The sequence below is a fragment of the Bombina bombina genome, chromosome 4 (assembly GCF_027579735.1).
Source record: "Bombina bombina isolate aBomBom1 chromosome 4, aBomBom1.pri, whole genome shotgun sequence".
NCBI classification, from domain to species: Eukaryota; Metazoa; Chordata; class Amphibia; order Anura; family Bombinatoridae; genus Bombina; species Bombina bombina.
In genome coordinates this window covers 882,597,808-882,613,312 of record NC_069502.1, presented here as the reverse complement: position 1 = coordinate 882,613,312, position 15,505 = coordinate 882,597,808, and the positions used below count along the sequence as shown (strand labels likewise).

Genomic DNA, 15,505 nt, shown 5'->3' with positions numbered 1-15,505 from the left:
GTCTCAACCTGAAGAGCCTCCTCCAGAGCCTCAAATAAAAAAACAGCAGCAGTAGTTACAGGAACAATGCACGCTATAGGTTGGATAAGAAAACCCTGATGAACAAATATTTTCTTTAGGAGACCCTCTAATTTTTTATCCATAGGATCTTTGAAAGCACAACTGTCCTCAATAGGTATAGTTGTACGCTTAGCCAGGGTAGAAATAGCTCCCTCCACCTAGGGGACCGTCTGCCACGAGTCCCACATGGTGTCTGATATGGGAAACATTTTCTTAAAAGTAGGAGGGGGAGCGAACGGAATACCTGGTCTATCCCACTCCTTAGTAACAATGTCCGAAATCCTCTAGGGACCGGAAAAACATCAGTGTAGGTAGGAACCTCTAGAAATCTGTCCATTTTACACCATTTCTCTGGAACTACAATAGGGTCACAATCATCCAGAGTCGCTAAAACCTCCCTGAGCAATAAGCGGAGGTGTTCTAGTTCAAATTTATTAGCCGTCATATCTGAGTCTGTCTGAGGGAAAATCTTTCCTGAATCAGAAATCTCTCCCTCAGACAGCAAATCCCTCACCCCCAACTCAGAACATTGTGAGGGTACATCGGATATGGCTAATAAAGCATCAGAGGGCTCAGCATTTGTTCTCACACCAGACCTACTGCGCTTCCCCTGCAACCCAGGCAGCTTAGATAAAACCTCTGTGAGGGTAGTATTCATAACTGCGGCCACATCTTGCAGGGTGAAAGAATTAGACGTAATAGAAGTACTTTGCGTCGCTTGTGCGGGCGTTAACAGTTGTGACACTTGGGGAGAATTAGATGGCATAACCTGATTCCCTTCTGAATGAGAATCATCCTGCGACATACCTTTATTAGCTAAAATATGTTCTTTACAATTTATTGATGCATGAGGGACACATTCTAAGTGGAGGTTCCACAATGGCAACATATTGAACATTGACTTTCCACAATGTCAGACATGTTGAAAAGGCTAGTAATGACTATAAACAAGCATGAAAACACTTTATTTAGTGAAAAAAAATAACAATCTTAAAAGAACGGTACTGTGCCTTTAAGAGAAAAAAAAGTATACACGTTCTGCAAAACAGCCTAAACATGCACCAAATCTTTCAAAATTTTGTATGTAGACCCACTATAGGTAGTTAAGATTGCACCACAATTTTTTTTAAACAATTAACCCCTTAATGTCCAAACCGGATCAAAAATAGGCCCAGATCCGGAAAAAAAAACCTCAGCACCTTGCCACAGCCCTGCTGTGGCCCTACCTGCCCTCAGGGATCGAAAATGTGGGGTAAAAGCTTTGATTTGGCCCAAAACACACACCAGGGCCCTCAGGAGTTAGAGCTTGCTGCTTGCTGATAAAACTAACTGCGGTGCGAAAATAGGCCCCGCCCATCTCACTAGATGTTCCCTGAGCCTTAAAGAACCGCACCAGAGCGGTTATAACTAGCCATGTGGGTTCCAAGACCCTAAAAATAAGCCATGTGTGTCCCAATAAAGTTGCCCAAAACGTTTATTGCCCACAAAAAAATGTTAAAGTACTCCCATCCAAAAAACGTTTGCACACAAACATTTTACATTCAGTGTCAACCTGTAAGGATTCCACTCCATGTTTCACCTTCCTCCTTACTCTGTCACCTGACCTCAGCTTTACCTGTATTTAAGGCATCAGCTGACTGCAGACAGGTGCTTAATTATTAAGTTCCTGAACTAGATCTGAAGCTAACATCCTCATTCAGCACTGCTTCTGCTTACAAGCATATCTGGATTTCTAATTAATATATACCAGCGTATTCTAGGGGAGCAGCGTTATAACTAACTCAGCTTACTTCAACGTTCAAAGCCGAATTACATACTACTGCTGCAAGAGGTTTCTACTTCTAAGCGTGCACGCTTCACCGTTACTCACTTTATGTAACAGCTCCTGACTTGCCGTCTCCCTTCAGCTTAACAACGGCTGAGACTCTGAAGCGATACACGCTTCCCGGACTCCTCCCCCACTCACAGCCACACATTGCATCTTCGCCACAGGCAGCGTTCAGTCTGTACACGCCTCAGGACTCTCTGCAAACTGTCCCGCTCCTGTCTAAGTGAAACTGATCATTGGGGGTAAGCGTGATACTTGAGCTAACCTGTTACAGAAGCTAAACCAATTTCTCATTACTGAGACTTTCACTGACCGCAACTTTATCAGCATATATGCACGCTGTGTTTTCCATTTTGTCCTTATAAGAACTGGTTTGCTGACATGCTACGTATTCTGTGATTTGCTTCAAACATTACTTACTAAAAGACTATACTAACAGCATACTGGAAGTTTACTTTCCTTCTAACATATAATTAACACTGTACCTTCTGATGTATACAGAGACATTCTACCTAAGGGAAGTTAAAGGGACATAATACTCATATGCTAAATCACTTGAAACTGATGCAGTATAACTGTAAAAAGCTGACAGGAAAATATCACCTGAGCATCTCTATGTAAAAAAGGAAGATATTTTACCTCACAATCTCCTCAGCTCAGCAGAGTAAGTTCTGTGTAAAAAGTTATACTTCAGCTGCTCCCAGCTGCAGGTAAAACATTTTTAAAAAAATGAAGAAATAAACTGCAGCCAATCAGCATCAGCAGTGCTGAGGTCATGAACTCTTTTACTGTGATCTCATGAGATTTGACTTAACTCTCATGAGATTTCATAGTAAGCTTCCTTTACCTGATTGGTGAAATAATATGAGAGTGCACGAGGCTCATCCCCTAAGCTGTCCTAGGACAGACACACTAAAATGCTGCTTAGAAATCCTTTACAATGGGATGTGGCTACTGAGGAACTTTTGAGGTAAAATATCTTTCTTTTTTACATAGAGATGTTCAGGAGATATTTTCTAGTCAGCTTTTTACAGCTATACTGCATCACTTTCAAGTTTTTAAACATTTGGGTATTATGGCCCTTTAACTAAGGTTGTGAATCTGCATCCTGTGAAATTCTTATTTTTCTGTTGCTGTGACATTTAACAGCAATCTTGCTGTGCTTATTTATTGCCAGACAAAACTTCTGTTCAGCAATTCATTTATCTGAGAATAACTTTTCACTGCAAGCAGCCTGGTCTATGCTGATCAATAGCCCAATTGCTAAAGTGATACATTTGATTTATATTATCTACAACTCTGCAGTTGTGATCCAGTCTGATCCTGCATTGGTTCATTACAGACATTACACAACCATATATGTAATTGGCCCCATAAGCAAGCTAAGTAATGCCCTTCTTTTTAGCTCTAGTATTACTGCTTACCCTTACCCTCCTGGGTATAATATCAGTCTTTCTGAAATATCACAGTCTCTCCAGAAAATATATGACTGAACATACCTCATTGCTGCATAGCATGAAACGGTTCCTCACACTGAAGTTTTCCTGTACTCCTCAGCTTCTGTGGGAACAGCAGTGGACCTTAGTTACAAATGCTAAGATCATCATCCTCCAGGCAGCAGTCTTCATCCATCTGCTGCCTGAGAGTAAATAGTACAACACCGGTACCATTTAAAAATAACTCTTGCTTGAAGAAAAAATAAAGACTAACAGTTTATCACCTCTTTCACTTTACCCTTCCTGCTTAGAGCCAGCAAAGAGAATGACTGGGGGGTGGAGTTAAGGGGGGAGCTATATAGAGAGCTCTGCTGTGGGTGCTCTCTTTGCCACTTCCTGTTGGGAAGGATAATATCCCACAAGTAAGGATGAAACCGTGGACTCGGTACATCTTGCAAAAGAAAATCTATTACCAGGCCACGGGCTTACAGAGAATCATAGAGTGGCACAGAAGTAGGGACTCTAAGGCTTGGATTCCAATAGATTCACATATACTTCACTCCCCCTCTACGGGAGCTTTATGTTGGATACCAGGGCAGAATCGACCCCCATGGTTGAAGGCATACCCGCTTTTACACCATGTGTTTGAATTATGGGACACTTTGATAAAGAGATTCCCAGGAATATCAACACTCAGATCACCCATTTCCCCAATTTCCCCGAATGCTGAGCTATTAGGGGGGGGGGGGGGGGTAATGTTTGACAGGAATAACCTGAATAATTGGGAGATGGATTACACGGTTCCCCTATTTAATTTACTCAGTGAGGGCAAACTCAAAAACAGGTCAGACCTTACAGACATCCTAGGTGGAGTTTTTGTTAGGTGGCTAAAATATAACCAAGTTCACCATTTTCTCCATACCCACTCTCTCAAACAGTCAATTACAAGAAATCTCACACCCTTCGAACAGACATGCGCTATGACAAGTTCAGCACATCACACCTTATCGTGGGCTAAGAGACTGCTAGTTAATGCACAGAGCTCGAATCTTCCTGATTATATAGAACGCTGGCATAGGGAATTGAATAAGAATATCACAGAAGCAGAGTGGGTTAAAATTTTTAATAACACAAGAAAATCTTCATGCTCAGCTAGATTTTTAGAAACAAATTACAAACTCCTGACTAGGTGGTACTTGACACCTACCAGACTTAAATGCATTTTCCCTGCCTCGTCAGACCTTTGTTGGAGGGGTTGTGGGGAAAGAGGGACGATGACACACATATGGTGGGCATGTCCTAAATTGTCACCTTTTTGGGAGGGCATACAGAATATCCTACAAGTCATAATGGGGCGGGGGGATTCCTATCAGCTAGACCCGACAACGGCCCTACTGAACCTGTTACCTAAATGTAAATTAAGAACACGACTAATTCAGTTGGCATTGAATTCTGCTAGATCCTTAGTCGCAAGGCTCTGGAAATCTCAAATCTGCCGACCCTAAAGGACTGGCACTCTCACATGACAGATACCTTGAGAATGGAATAATTCTTTAAATCGAATAGGTTAGGATTCTTCCATGATTTAAAATTCATCTGGGATGAAATCTAAAATGATCTGAGGATAGAAGGGCGGAGCTTTACACAAGTTACAGGAGTGACCTAGTTGGAATGACAGGCCTAGTGTTACCTTAGAGGGGTATGGCTGACGTGGTCCCACCCCTGCCTGATACTCTAATAATGAACTCTTTAGCTTAGCACTTCTCGCAAAGGTTGATAGTTAAATACAAAGTCGAGGGATACCACTAGATGTGTAGAATATATACAAAGTGATCTTAAATTAAGAAATTTCGGCATAGTTTTGTTGTTGTTTGAGTTATGTTTTGTACATTGGTGTCATTGTCAATCACCATGCATTTATATGGAGTGGGGCTACTGTTTTCAAATGAACTTATCACGGACAGTCTAGCTCTACTATTTGATTTTACTATACAAGAGTACGTTCCTGTGAAAAAATGGAGGGTGCACAGGCTTATGTAATTTCCCAAACATATACAAAACATGGGTGGGGTCAGCACTCTCAGGCCGGACCGGGTACACATCCTATGACCCTGCAACATGCACAGCCCTGGTTTTTTTTTCACAGTTGCTTTTTTTTCACAGTTGTTTGATTGTGAGCCTGCATTGTGTGGCTGTTTAGGGACCCAGGTTTATTTGGAAGAAACCTTGACGAGGTACCTGGGCTTTTCCCATTTGGCCAGATGCGGTAACTAATTCTTCCATTGCTGCTTTTTATCTTAGTTGAGAGCTTGTGAGTGAGTGCTGGACTTTTTCTGTGTGTTTATATTAAAACATATTATTTTTTGTAATTTTCCTTGTTTGGGCCTTGCACCCAGGCCTGACTGGGGTTAACTGCCTGTGACTCTGGTGACAGTGCAGCTTCCTGAGAGTGCTGGTTTGCACCCAGGGCTGTGCATGTTGCAGGGTCATAGGATGTGTACCCGGTCCGGCCTGAGAGTGCTGACCCCACCCATGTTTTGTATATATATATATATATATATATATATATATATATATATATATATATATATATATATATATATAAAAAGTTGAGTTTCAGAGTTCAGCGCACATAGAATGGAGAAAAACAAAACCAAAACCAAATTATGGTGCAGTATGTCAGTACTAGGCAATCAAAAACTAAACGTGAGATTTAAATGTGCTCACCTTATTTAACCTCAAACATGTGAGGTATGTTGGAAGCATGGAGGGGATGTAATCCCTATCTGTGGTAAAGATGTTTCCAGCTGGTATGCAGAAACTTTTAGCAGGTGGAAATCTTGATATCCCTGGAGTAGAAATATGTTGGTATTTCAGACAAACTTCTCCTCTTTGGAGTTAGAGACACTTTAATTCTTTTTGCTGGATTTCTTTTCTTGTTGCTGATTATTTCTTTTCTCCTTCTTTATACTTGAAAGGCTTCTCCTCTCTGGAGTATGGTATAAACTTTATGTATGCAAACCAATTAGTGCTCAGTTTACATACTATGAGATCAATTGTGGATATTAATTGCAGCACTCATGAGATGTGTATAAATGATGCTTGCAAGGACACAAAGTGAAATTTAAAATAAAAACAGTTTTATTTTCCAATGTCCAATAAAAAATGATAAACAGAAATCCTCTTTGATAATAGTCCAGATCAGGGACAGAAATAGGTGAGCAGATGAAATATAGTATATTTCTCTAAATCCGGTAGTGAGTTTTTTTCTTATCAGGGCTGGGGCAAAAACAGATAGCTGATAAAAAATAGTGATATTGTGGTATAGGATGCTGTAAGTACAGCTAAAAGTGGATAAGTTGGTGTTTATGATGGAAAACCGTAATAAATAAATAGGGTATACCCTCTGATGAAGTGAATGTAATTCACGAAACGCGTAAGGGCACGCCCACTTCTGACGTCACTTCCTGTCCAGGGAGACCAAGCTTCAAACACTTCAGCAATGGACCCTGTCACTGACAGGCTTAAGAATCCACATCCATCCGGATATTGTGAGCTATCTAGAGCTCAAAAAACCACAAGGAATCATCATCTAGCTGTATTTACAGCAGTTCATGTAACTATTTATTACGGTTTTCCATCATAAACACCAACTTATCCACCTGAACTCTGGGAGCTTTTCAGAGCTCAAAACCAACGCAAGGAATTTACCTTTAGCTGTACTTACAGCATCCTATACCACAATATCACTAATTTTTATCAGCTAGCTGTTTTTGCACCAGCCCTGATAAGAAAAAAACTCACTACCGGATTTAGAGAAATATACTATATTTCATCTGCTCACCTATTTCTGTCCCTGATCTGGACTATTATCAAAGAGGATTTCTGTTTATCATCTTTTATTGGACATTGGAAAATAAAACTGTTTTTATTTTAAATTTCACTTTGTGTCCTTGCAAGCATAATTTATACACATCTCATGAGTGCTGCAATTAATATCCACAATTGATCTCATAGTATGTAAACTGAGCACTAATTGGTTTGCATACATAAAGTTTATACCATACTCCAGAGAGGAGAAGCCTTTCAAGTATAAAGAAGGAGAAAAGAAATAATCAGCAACAAGAAAAGAAATCCAGCAAAAAGAATTAAAGTGTCTCTACCTAACTCCAGAGAGTAGAAGTTTGTCTGAAATACCAACATATTTCTACTCCAGGGATATCAAGATTTCCACCTGCTAAAAGTTTCTGCATACCAGCTGGAAACATCTTTACCACAGATAGGGAATACATCCCCTCCATGCTTCCAACATACCTCACATGTTTGAGGTTAAATAAGGTGAGCACATTTAAATCTCACGTTTAGTTTTTGATTGCCTAGTACTGACATACTGCACCATAATTTGGTTTTGGTTTTGTTTTTCTCCATTCTATGTGCGCTGAACTCTGAAACTCAACTCCATACCTTTTTCCTTCACATTCCATTTGATGATAGTGGAATATTCAGAAACTAGCTGCCATTGAAATATATCAGAAGGAACTATTTAGAGCAAAATAACCATTTGCAACGTACACAGCGCAGATCAAGAAACACCCAAGCAACACTTATATATATATATATATATATATATATATATATATATATAAAATAGTAGCCAGGTGTTTATCTATAAAAAAAAAAAGAAAAGAAAATTGACACCATGAAAAATACTTCAAAAGTTAGTTTTACAAACCCAGCGTTAAAAGGCAAGAAGTGAGCGTAGAGCAAAATTGTGCTCCATACCGCACTTCAACACCAGCGCTGCTTAAGTCAGCGGTGAGCTGGTTGTACGTGCTCATGCACGATTTCCCCATAGACATCAATGGGGAGAGCCGGCTGAGAAAAAGTCTAACACCTGCCAAAAAGCAGCGTAAAGCTCAGTAACGCAGCCCCATTGATTCCTATGGGGAAACACATTTTATGTTTACACCTAACACCCGAACCTGGAGTCTAAACACCCCTAATCTTACACTTATTAACCCCTAAACTGCCGCCCCCAACATTGCCGACACCTGCTTTATACTTATTAACCCCTAATCTGCCGCTCCGGACATCGCTGCCACCTACATTATACTTATGAACCCCTAATCTGCTACCCCCAACATCGCCGACACCTACATTATAGTTATTAACCCCTAATCTGCTGCCCACAACATCGCCGACACCTACATAATGTTATTAACCCCTAGTCTGCCGCCCCAACGTCGCCACCACTATAACATATTAACCCCTAAACCGCTGTACTCCCGCATCGCAAATACCAGTTAAATATTATTAACCCCTAATCTGCCTCCCCAAACATCGCTGCCACCTACCTACATTTATTAACCCCTAATCTGCCGCCCCCAACGTCGCCGCCACTATATTATATTTTTTAACCCCTAAATCTAAGTCTAGCCCTAACTCTAACACCCCCCAACTTAAATATAATTTAAATAAATCTAAATACAAATTACTATCATTACCTAAATAATTCCTATTTAAACTAAATACTTACCTATAAAATAAACCATAAACTAGCTACAATAATAGTTACATTGTATCTAGCTTAGGGTTTATTTTTATTTTACAGGCAAGTTTGTATTTATTTTAACTAGGTAGAATATTTACTAAATAGTTATTAACTATTTAATAACTACCTAGCTAAAATAAATACAAATTGACCTGTAAATTAAAACCTAACCTAAGTTACACTAACACCTAACACTACACTACAATTAAATAAATTACCTAAATTAAATAGAATTCCCTAAATTAAATACAATTAGCTAAATTAACAAAAACAAACACTACATTACAGAAAATAAAAAACAAATTACAAGATCTTTAAACTAATTACACCTAATCTAATAGCCCTATCAAAATAAAAAAAGCCCACCCAAAATAAAAAAAAACCTAGCCTAAACTAAACTAGCAATAGCCCTTAAAAGGGCCTTTTGTGGGGCATTGCCCCAAAGAAATCAGCTCTTTTACCTGTAAAAAAAAAATATACAAACAACCCCCCCAACAGTAAAACCCACCACCCACACAACCAACCCCCCAAATAAAACCCTAACTAAAAAAACCTAAGCTCCCCATTGCCCTGAAAAGGGCATTTGGATGGGCATTGCCCTTAAAAGGGCATTTTAGCTCTATTGCGGCCCAAAGCCCTAACGTAAAAATAAAACCCACCCAATACACCCTTAAAAAATCCTAACACTAACCCCCGAAGATCCACTTACCGGGAGAAGTCTTCATTCAAGCGGCAAGATGTCCTCAATGAAGCCGGCAGAAGTGGTCCTCCAGACGGGCAGAAGTCTTCATCCTTCTGGCGCGGAGCGGCTCCATCTTCAAGACACTTGGCGCGGAGCATCCTCTTCTTCCAACGTCTTCTTGCTGAATGAAGGTACCTTTAAGTGACGTCGTCCAAGATGGCGTCCCTTAGATTCCGATTGGCTGATAGATTTCTATCAGCTAATCGGAATTAAGGTTGAACAAATCCTATTGGCTGATGCAATCAGCCAATAGGATTGAGCTGGCATTCTATTGGCTGTTCCAATCAGTCAATAGAATGCAAGCTCAATCCTATTGGCTGATTGGATCAGCCAATAGGATTGAAGTTCAATCCTATTGGCTGATTGCATCAGCCAATAGGATTTTTTCAACCTTAATTCCGATTGGCTGATAGCATTCTATCAGCCAATCGGAATCTAAGGGACGCTATCTTGGATGACGTCACTTAAAGGTACCTTCATTCAGCAAGAAGAAGTTGGAAGAAGAGGATGCTCCGCGTCAGATGTTTTGAAGATGGACCGGCTCCGCGCCGGATGGATGAAGATAGAAGATGCCGTCTGGATGAAGACTTCTGCCCGTCTGGAGGACCACTTCTGCCCGTCTGGAGGACCACTTCTGCCGGCTTCGATGAGGACATCTTGCCGCTTGGATGAAGACTTCTCCCGGTAAGTGGATCTTCGGGGGTTAGTGTTAGGATTTTTTAAGGGTGTATTGGGTGGGTTTTATTTTTAGGTTAGGGCTTTGGGCCACAATAGACCTAAATGCCCTTTTAAGGGCAATGCCCATCCAAATGCCCTTTTCAGGGCAATGGGGAGCTTAGTTTTTTTTAGCTAATGTTTATTTGGGGGGTTGGCTGTGTGGGTGGTGGGTTTTACTGTTGGGGGGGTTGTTTGTATTTTTTTTTAAAGGTAAAAGAGCTGATTTCTTTGGGGCAATGCCCCGCAAAAGGCCCTTTTAAGGGCCATTGATAGTTTAGTTTAGGCTAGGGTTTTTTTTATTTTGGGGGGGGCTTTTTTTATTTTGATAGGGCTATTAGATTAGGTGTAATTAGTTTAAAGATCTTGTAATTTGTTTTTTATTTTATTTAGTTATGAGTTTTTATGCTACAGCGTTGTATGCTACAGCGTTGTAGCGTAAAACTCATAACTACTGACTTTAGATTGCGTTACGAATCTTGAAGGGGTAGGGTGTACTGCTCACTTTTTGGTCTCCCAGGACAAGCTCGTAATACCGGCACTATGGAAGTCCCATAGAAAAAAGACTATACGCAATTTGCGTAAGTTGATTTACGGTAAGGCCAAAAAAGTGTGCGGTGCCCCTAAATTGACAAGACTCGTAATACCAGCGGGCATAAAAAAGCAGCGTTAGGACCTGTTAACGCTGCTTTTTCACCTTACCGCAAAACTCGTAATCTAGCCGTAAGTTATGTTCAGCGAGGAAGTGGCATGCAATTACTTGCAAGGAAGTGGAAAACTCTGTAACTTAACATTATTAAAAGTTCAACTATATCTTTAGGTATAAACATGAGGGAGAATATCAATATGTTTAGATGAGCAACCTGTTACATGGCACCTTAGGATAGACAATGCCTTTAACAAAGAGAGTTCTCCAGTCCCTCGGATATTTAAAATGAGGGAGTCCGGTAGGGCTGCAGGCTCTCATCTCACATTGGGAAGAATAGAATAAATTATCCGATGCCAAGTCTGTAAGATCAAGTCCTCAATAACGCTACACATGGGTCCTTTACATATGCGTTACCACCTCCTATGTGGTATAACTGAAGAGGTATGTCGCTGTAATGGCAGAATGGCTATCAACCAGTTTTGCCGTTTTGATTGCGCTGGATCCTCATGTGAGATTGTCAGTGCCATGGACTCCGGATCCCAGCCACGGAAGTCGGCCGCTCCTCCACGGTCAAGGTCCTGAGGCAGGTAAGGCATTCCCAGCATTTTGAGGCAAGGTTTGGTGACGGATGATTGCTGTGATGCCGACTTCTGTGAAATCAGCGGCAACATTTTTATGCTGCACCTGCTAATGCCGCCAGAAACAGGGCCCTTCAAGCTCCATTCGGAGATTGATAAATGGGCCTCATAGTTATTTAGCCACATTGGCTTGGATTTATTTCTTATACTTTTATAACCATGTGGTATGTGTTGATGTGTATATTTATTTTAAAACGTTTTAAATATTATACATTTATCCTCTGTATTTTTATTAGAGAATACTTTGTTCCAATTTATGTTATTAAATTATTTCCTTAAATCATTGAATGTTGCTTTCTTAAAATTAAAAGTCTTAGTTGAACCCTTATAACACTGCTTATGGAAAGTGATTACAAATGTGACCATGTTATGATCACTGTTACCCAAATGTTCTTTGAAATCTATGTTTGATATAATGGGGCCGATTTACTAAAGGATCGGGCGGATCGTATAGGATCGGGCGGATTGAAGACCACAGCCTCACAGGCAGCGGACAAGTTATGGAGCAGCGGTCTTCATAACTACTGTTTCCGGCGAGCCTGAAGGCTCGCACGGAAACAGGGGCATCAAGCTCCATTCGGAGTTTGATAATTCGGCCCCAATATCTGTATTATTTGATAGCACTAAATCCAATAATAGCTTTATTCCTAGTTGGCTTCTCTATTAATTGTAAAAATAAATTATCCCTGAGAGCATTTAAAAATCTATATTCCTTTAGCTGAATTACTTTTATTTGCCCAATTTATGTTGGGGTAGTAACTGCACTGTTATTATTAGCAGCCTTACCTATTTGCATTAGTAGTTGAGTTTCCGCCATGTCACTAATGTTGGGGGGCTTTTAGCATGTTCCTAGTAATATTTTTATAGGATTTGTTCCCCCACTCCTTAATTCAGCCCACAGAGTCTCTACATTATCACCTGTATTATCATAAATATTGTAGGTTTAAGGCCAGGTTTAATATACATGCAGATTCCTCCATTTACCTTTACTTTCTTAGCAAAAAATGTTTTCGGGATGTTGTCATATAGTAAATGTGTTGACAAGATTCTGGGTGAGGATTCCTCTTTTAGTTTCTGGAAAAAAAATGAAATGAAGAATTAGGAATGTCTGAAACTTAGAAAGTGATGCAGTATAAATGTAGAAAGATGACATGAAAATATCACCTGAGCATCTTTATGTAAAAAGAGAAGATATTTTATCTCAAAATTTATTTAGCCCACAATAGTAAGTACTCAGTGAACAGTTATCCTTCAGCTACTGTCCAGCTGCAGTTTGAAAGAAAAAAACAATAGCCAATCAGCATCAGAAGTGCTGAGGTCATGCCTTGCCTTGCTGTAATCTCATATTTCACTGAAATCTCATGATATTTCATAGTAAACTTCCTTAAACTGAATAGGAAAATAACATGACTGTGCCTGCACATGCAAGATGCACACTCCCTTGCAAGTTCTGGGAATAACGTCCTGATTGGCTGCTTAAAGTCTCTTTACAGTGGGTGTGAATACATTTTTTGAGGTAAATATCTTTCCTTTTTTACATAGAGATGTTCAGGTGATATTTTCTAGTTAGTTTTTGCTATGTAGCATCACTCTTAAGTACTTACAGGAAGTACCTATCAGCAAATCAGCTGTAGCAGGAAGTACACTGATACAACTGGAAGTTAAAGGGATATGAAACCCAAAAATGTGCTTTTATGATTCAGATGGAGCATACAATTTTAAACAAGTTTCCAATTTACTTATATTATCTATTTTGCTTTGTTCTTTTGATATCCATTGTTCAATAGAATACCTAGGAAGGCTTAGGAGCAGCAATGCATTACTGGGAACTAGTTTCTGATTGGTAGATGCACATATATACCTCTTCTCATTGGTTAATCCAATGGGGTAGATTTAACATGCAGCGGATGCTGCCTTCTACGCCCGAGATTTCCTGCTCACCGGAAACCTAAGATAAGACCACTGCTCCTTAACCGTTACGGACTGCAATCATCCCGATCCAATACGATCAGGATGACTGACACCCCCTGCTATCGGCAAATTGTGCAGGGGGCGGCATTGCACAAGCTTGTCAAAAGAAATGCTTGTGCAATATTAAATGCCAACAGCGTATGCAACTAGCGATGCCAGGTGGACATGATTCGCTACATAGAATCATGTCCGACCAGCATTTGATACATTTACCCCAGTGTCTTTAACTAGCTTCTTGTAGTGCAAGGCTGCTCCTTCCACAAAGAATACCAAAGGAATGAAGCAAATTTGCTAATTGAAGTAAAATGGAAAGCTATTTAAAATTGTATATATATTCTATCTGAAATGTAAAATAAAAATTTTGGGTTTCACATGCCTTTTAATTTAAACAGCTTGTACAGCACATTTTTTTAGGCACATAAAAATCACTGTGTTTAACCCCTTGAGTGCTAAAAACGGCTCTAAACCATTGCAAATTGTCCTAGTCAGGTGCTGACGAGGGCTCAGAGCCATTGCTAGAACTCACCCACCTTGAGGGCTATCTGGGAGCTCCCACCTACTCCCACCCCGGCGATCTGGCCTGTATAGTGACAGGCATTGCCGGGGCTTGATGTTTCACGATGACGTCATCGCACAACTTTATTTAAAGTTTACAATGACAAGTATAGGGAGATGGGGGCATGCTGCTTAGAAGACTGTCTCTTGGGCATCTAAGCAGCTACAGACAACCAAGACCCACAGTTGGAAAGGTAATCGCCTAACCTTTCCAACTGTATCAGTCTTGGGGATCTGTAAAAAAAAAAGTAAAAAAGTTTTAAATGAATATATTTAAAAAATATTTTTTTTTTAAAAAGTTAAAAACCAGCTTAGCACCCAGGTGGGAAATGGCTTAGCAGCCAAAGGGCTAGATGTTAGTTTGAATGATAGAAACATTTAAGAAATATCTTTCCATAAGCTTTATTTGCTTAACAGTTTGCTTAACTGTTATGCAAAATTCTGTAAATCAGAAAATAATTGGATTTTCTTTAATAAAGACAAAAGTGAAACAAATAAGGGCTAGATTAAAAGTGGAGTGCTAACTATAGCACACAAGCAGTATCAGCATGGGCATCCGCAGAAATTTTTCAGGGGAGGCAAAAAAAAAAAAAGGCCCTAAGCATAATAATATCAATGAAGCAGACACAGTTGCTCTTTTGGACTTGTAGCTTATAAGTGTCAAGAGTGACTCAAGTGAGTGCTTATACTTATATATAAGTTCGGGCTTAATAAATATGATTCGGAAATCTAGAAGCCAGCCCAAAATAAATATATATATATATATATATATATATATATATATATATATACACACACACACATCATACAACAGAGGTGGGTACACCACTGGGCAATATCATTTTAACCCCTTAATGACCAAGGACATGTCAGGCACGTCCTCCAAAAAGTGTCCGTTAATGACCAAGGACGTGTCTGACATGTCCTCTGGGGTTTCAAGCGCTGGAAGCGATCGTTGGGCAAGGGATCTGGGAGGGGGAGGGGGGAGGGTATTGAGGGGGGGCAGCTACACTACAGGAAATTGGGGTTTTATTTATTTATTTATTTAAAAAAAGGCATTTTTTTTTTAAGAAACTGGATACTGGCAGACAGCTGTCAGTACCCAAGATGGTGGCAACTAGGTAGAGGGGGAGGGATATAGAGCTGTTTGGGGGGGGGGATCAGGGAGGTTGGGGGCTAAGGGGGGATCCAACACTGCAGAATAACTATAAAAAAATAATAATAAAAAAAATGCCTTTTATTTTAGTTTGGCAGACTTTCTGCCAGTACTTAAGATGGCGATGACAATTGTGAGGTGGGGGAGGGAAGAGAGCTGTTTGAGGGGGGTCACTACTTCACTGCTGGGCATAATACAAGTGTGG

At 40.1% G+C, this 15,505-nt stretch overlaps 1 protein-coding gene across 1 annotated transcript in view; it reads right to left on the bottom strand.

Annotated features, from left to right (window-relative positions):
* LOC128657430 (sulfotransferase 6B1) overlaps positions 1-15,505 on the bottom strand; it is a 117,360-nt gene that overhangs the window by 65,563 nt on the left and 36,292 nt on the right. The window contains exon 3 of the mRNA XM_053711782.1: positions 12,603-12,692. Coding sequence (XP_053567757.1) covers positions 12,603-12,692 — 90 coding nt within the window. The remainder of the gene's footprint in view (positions 1-12,602; positions 12,693-15,505) is intronic.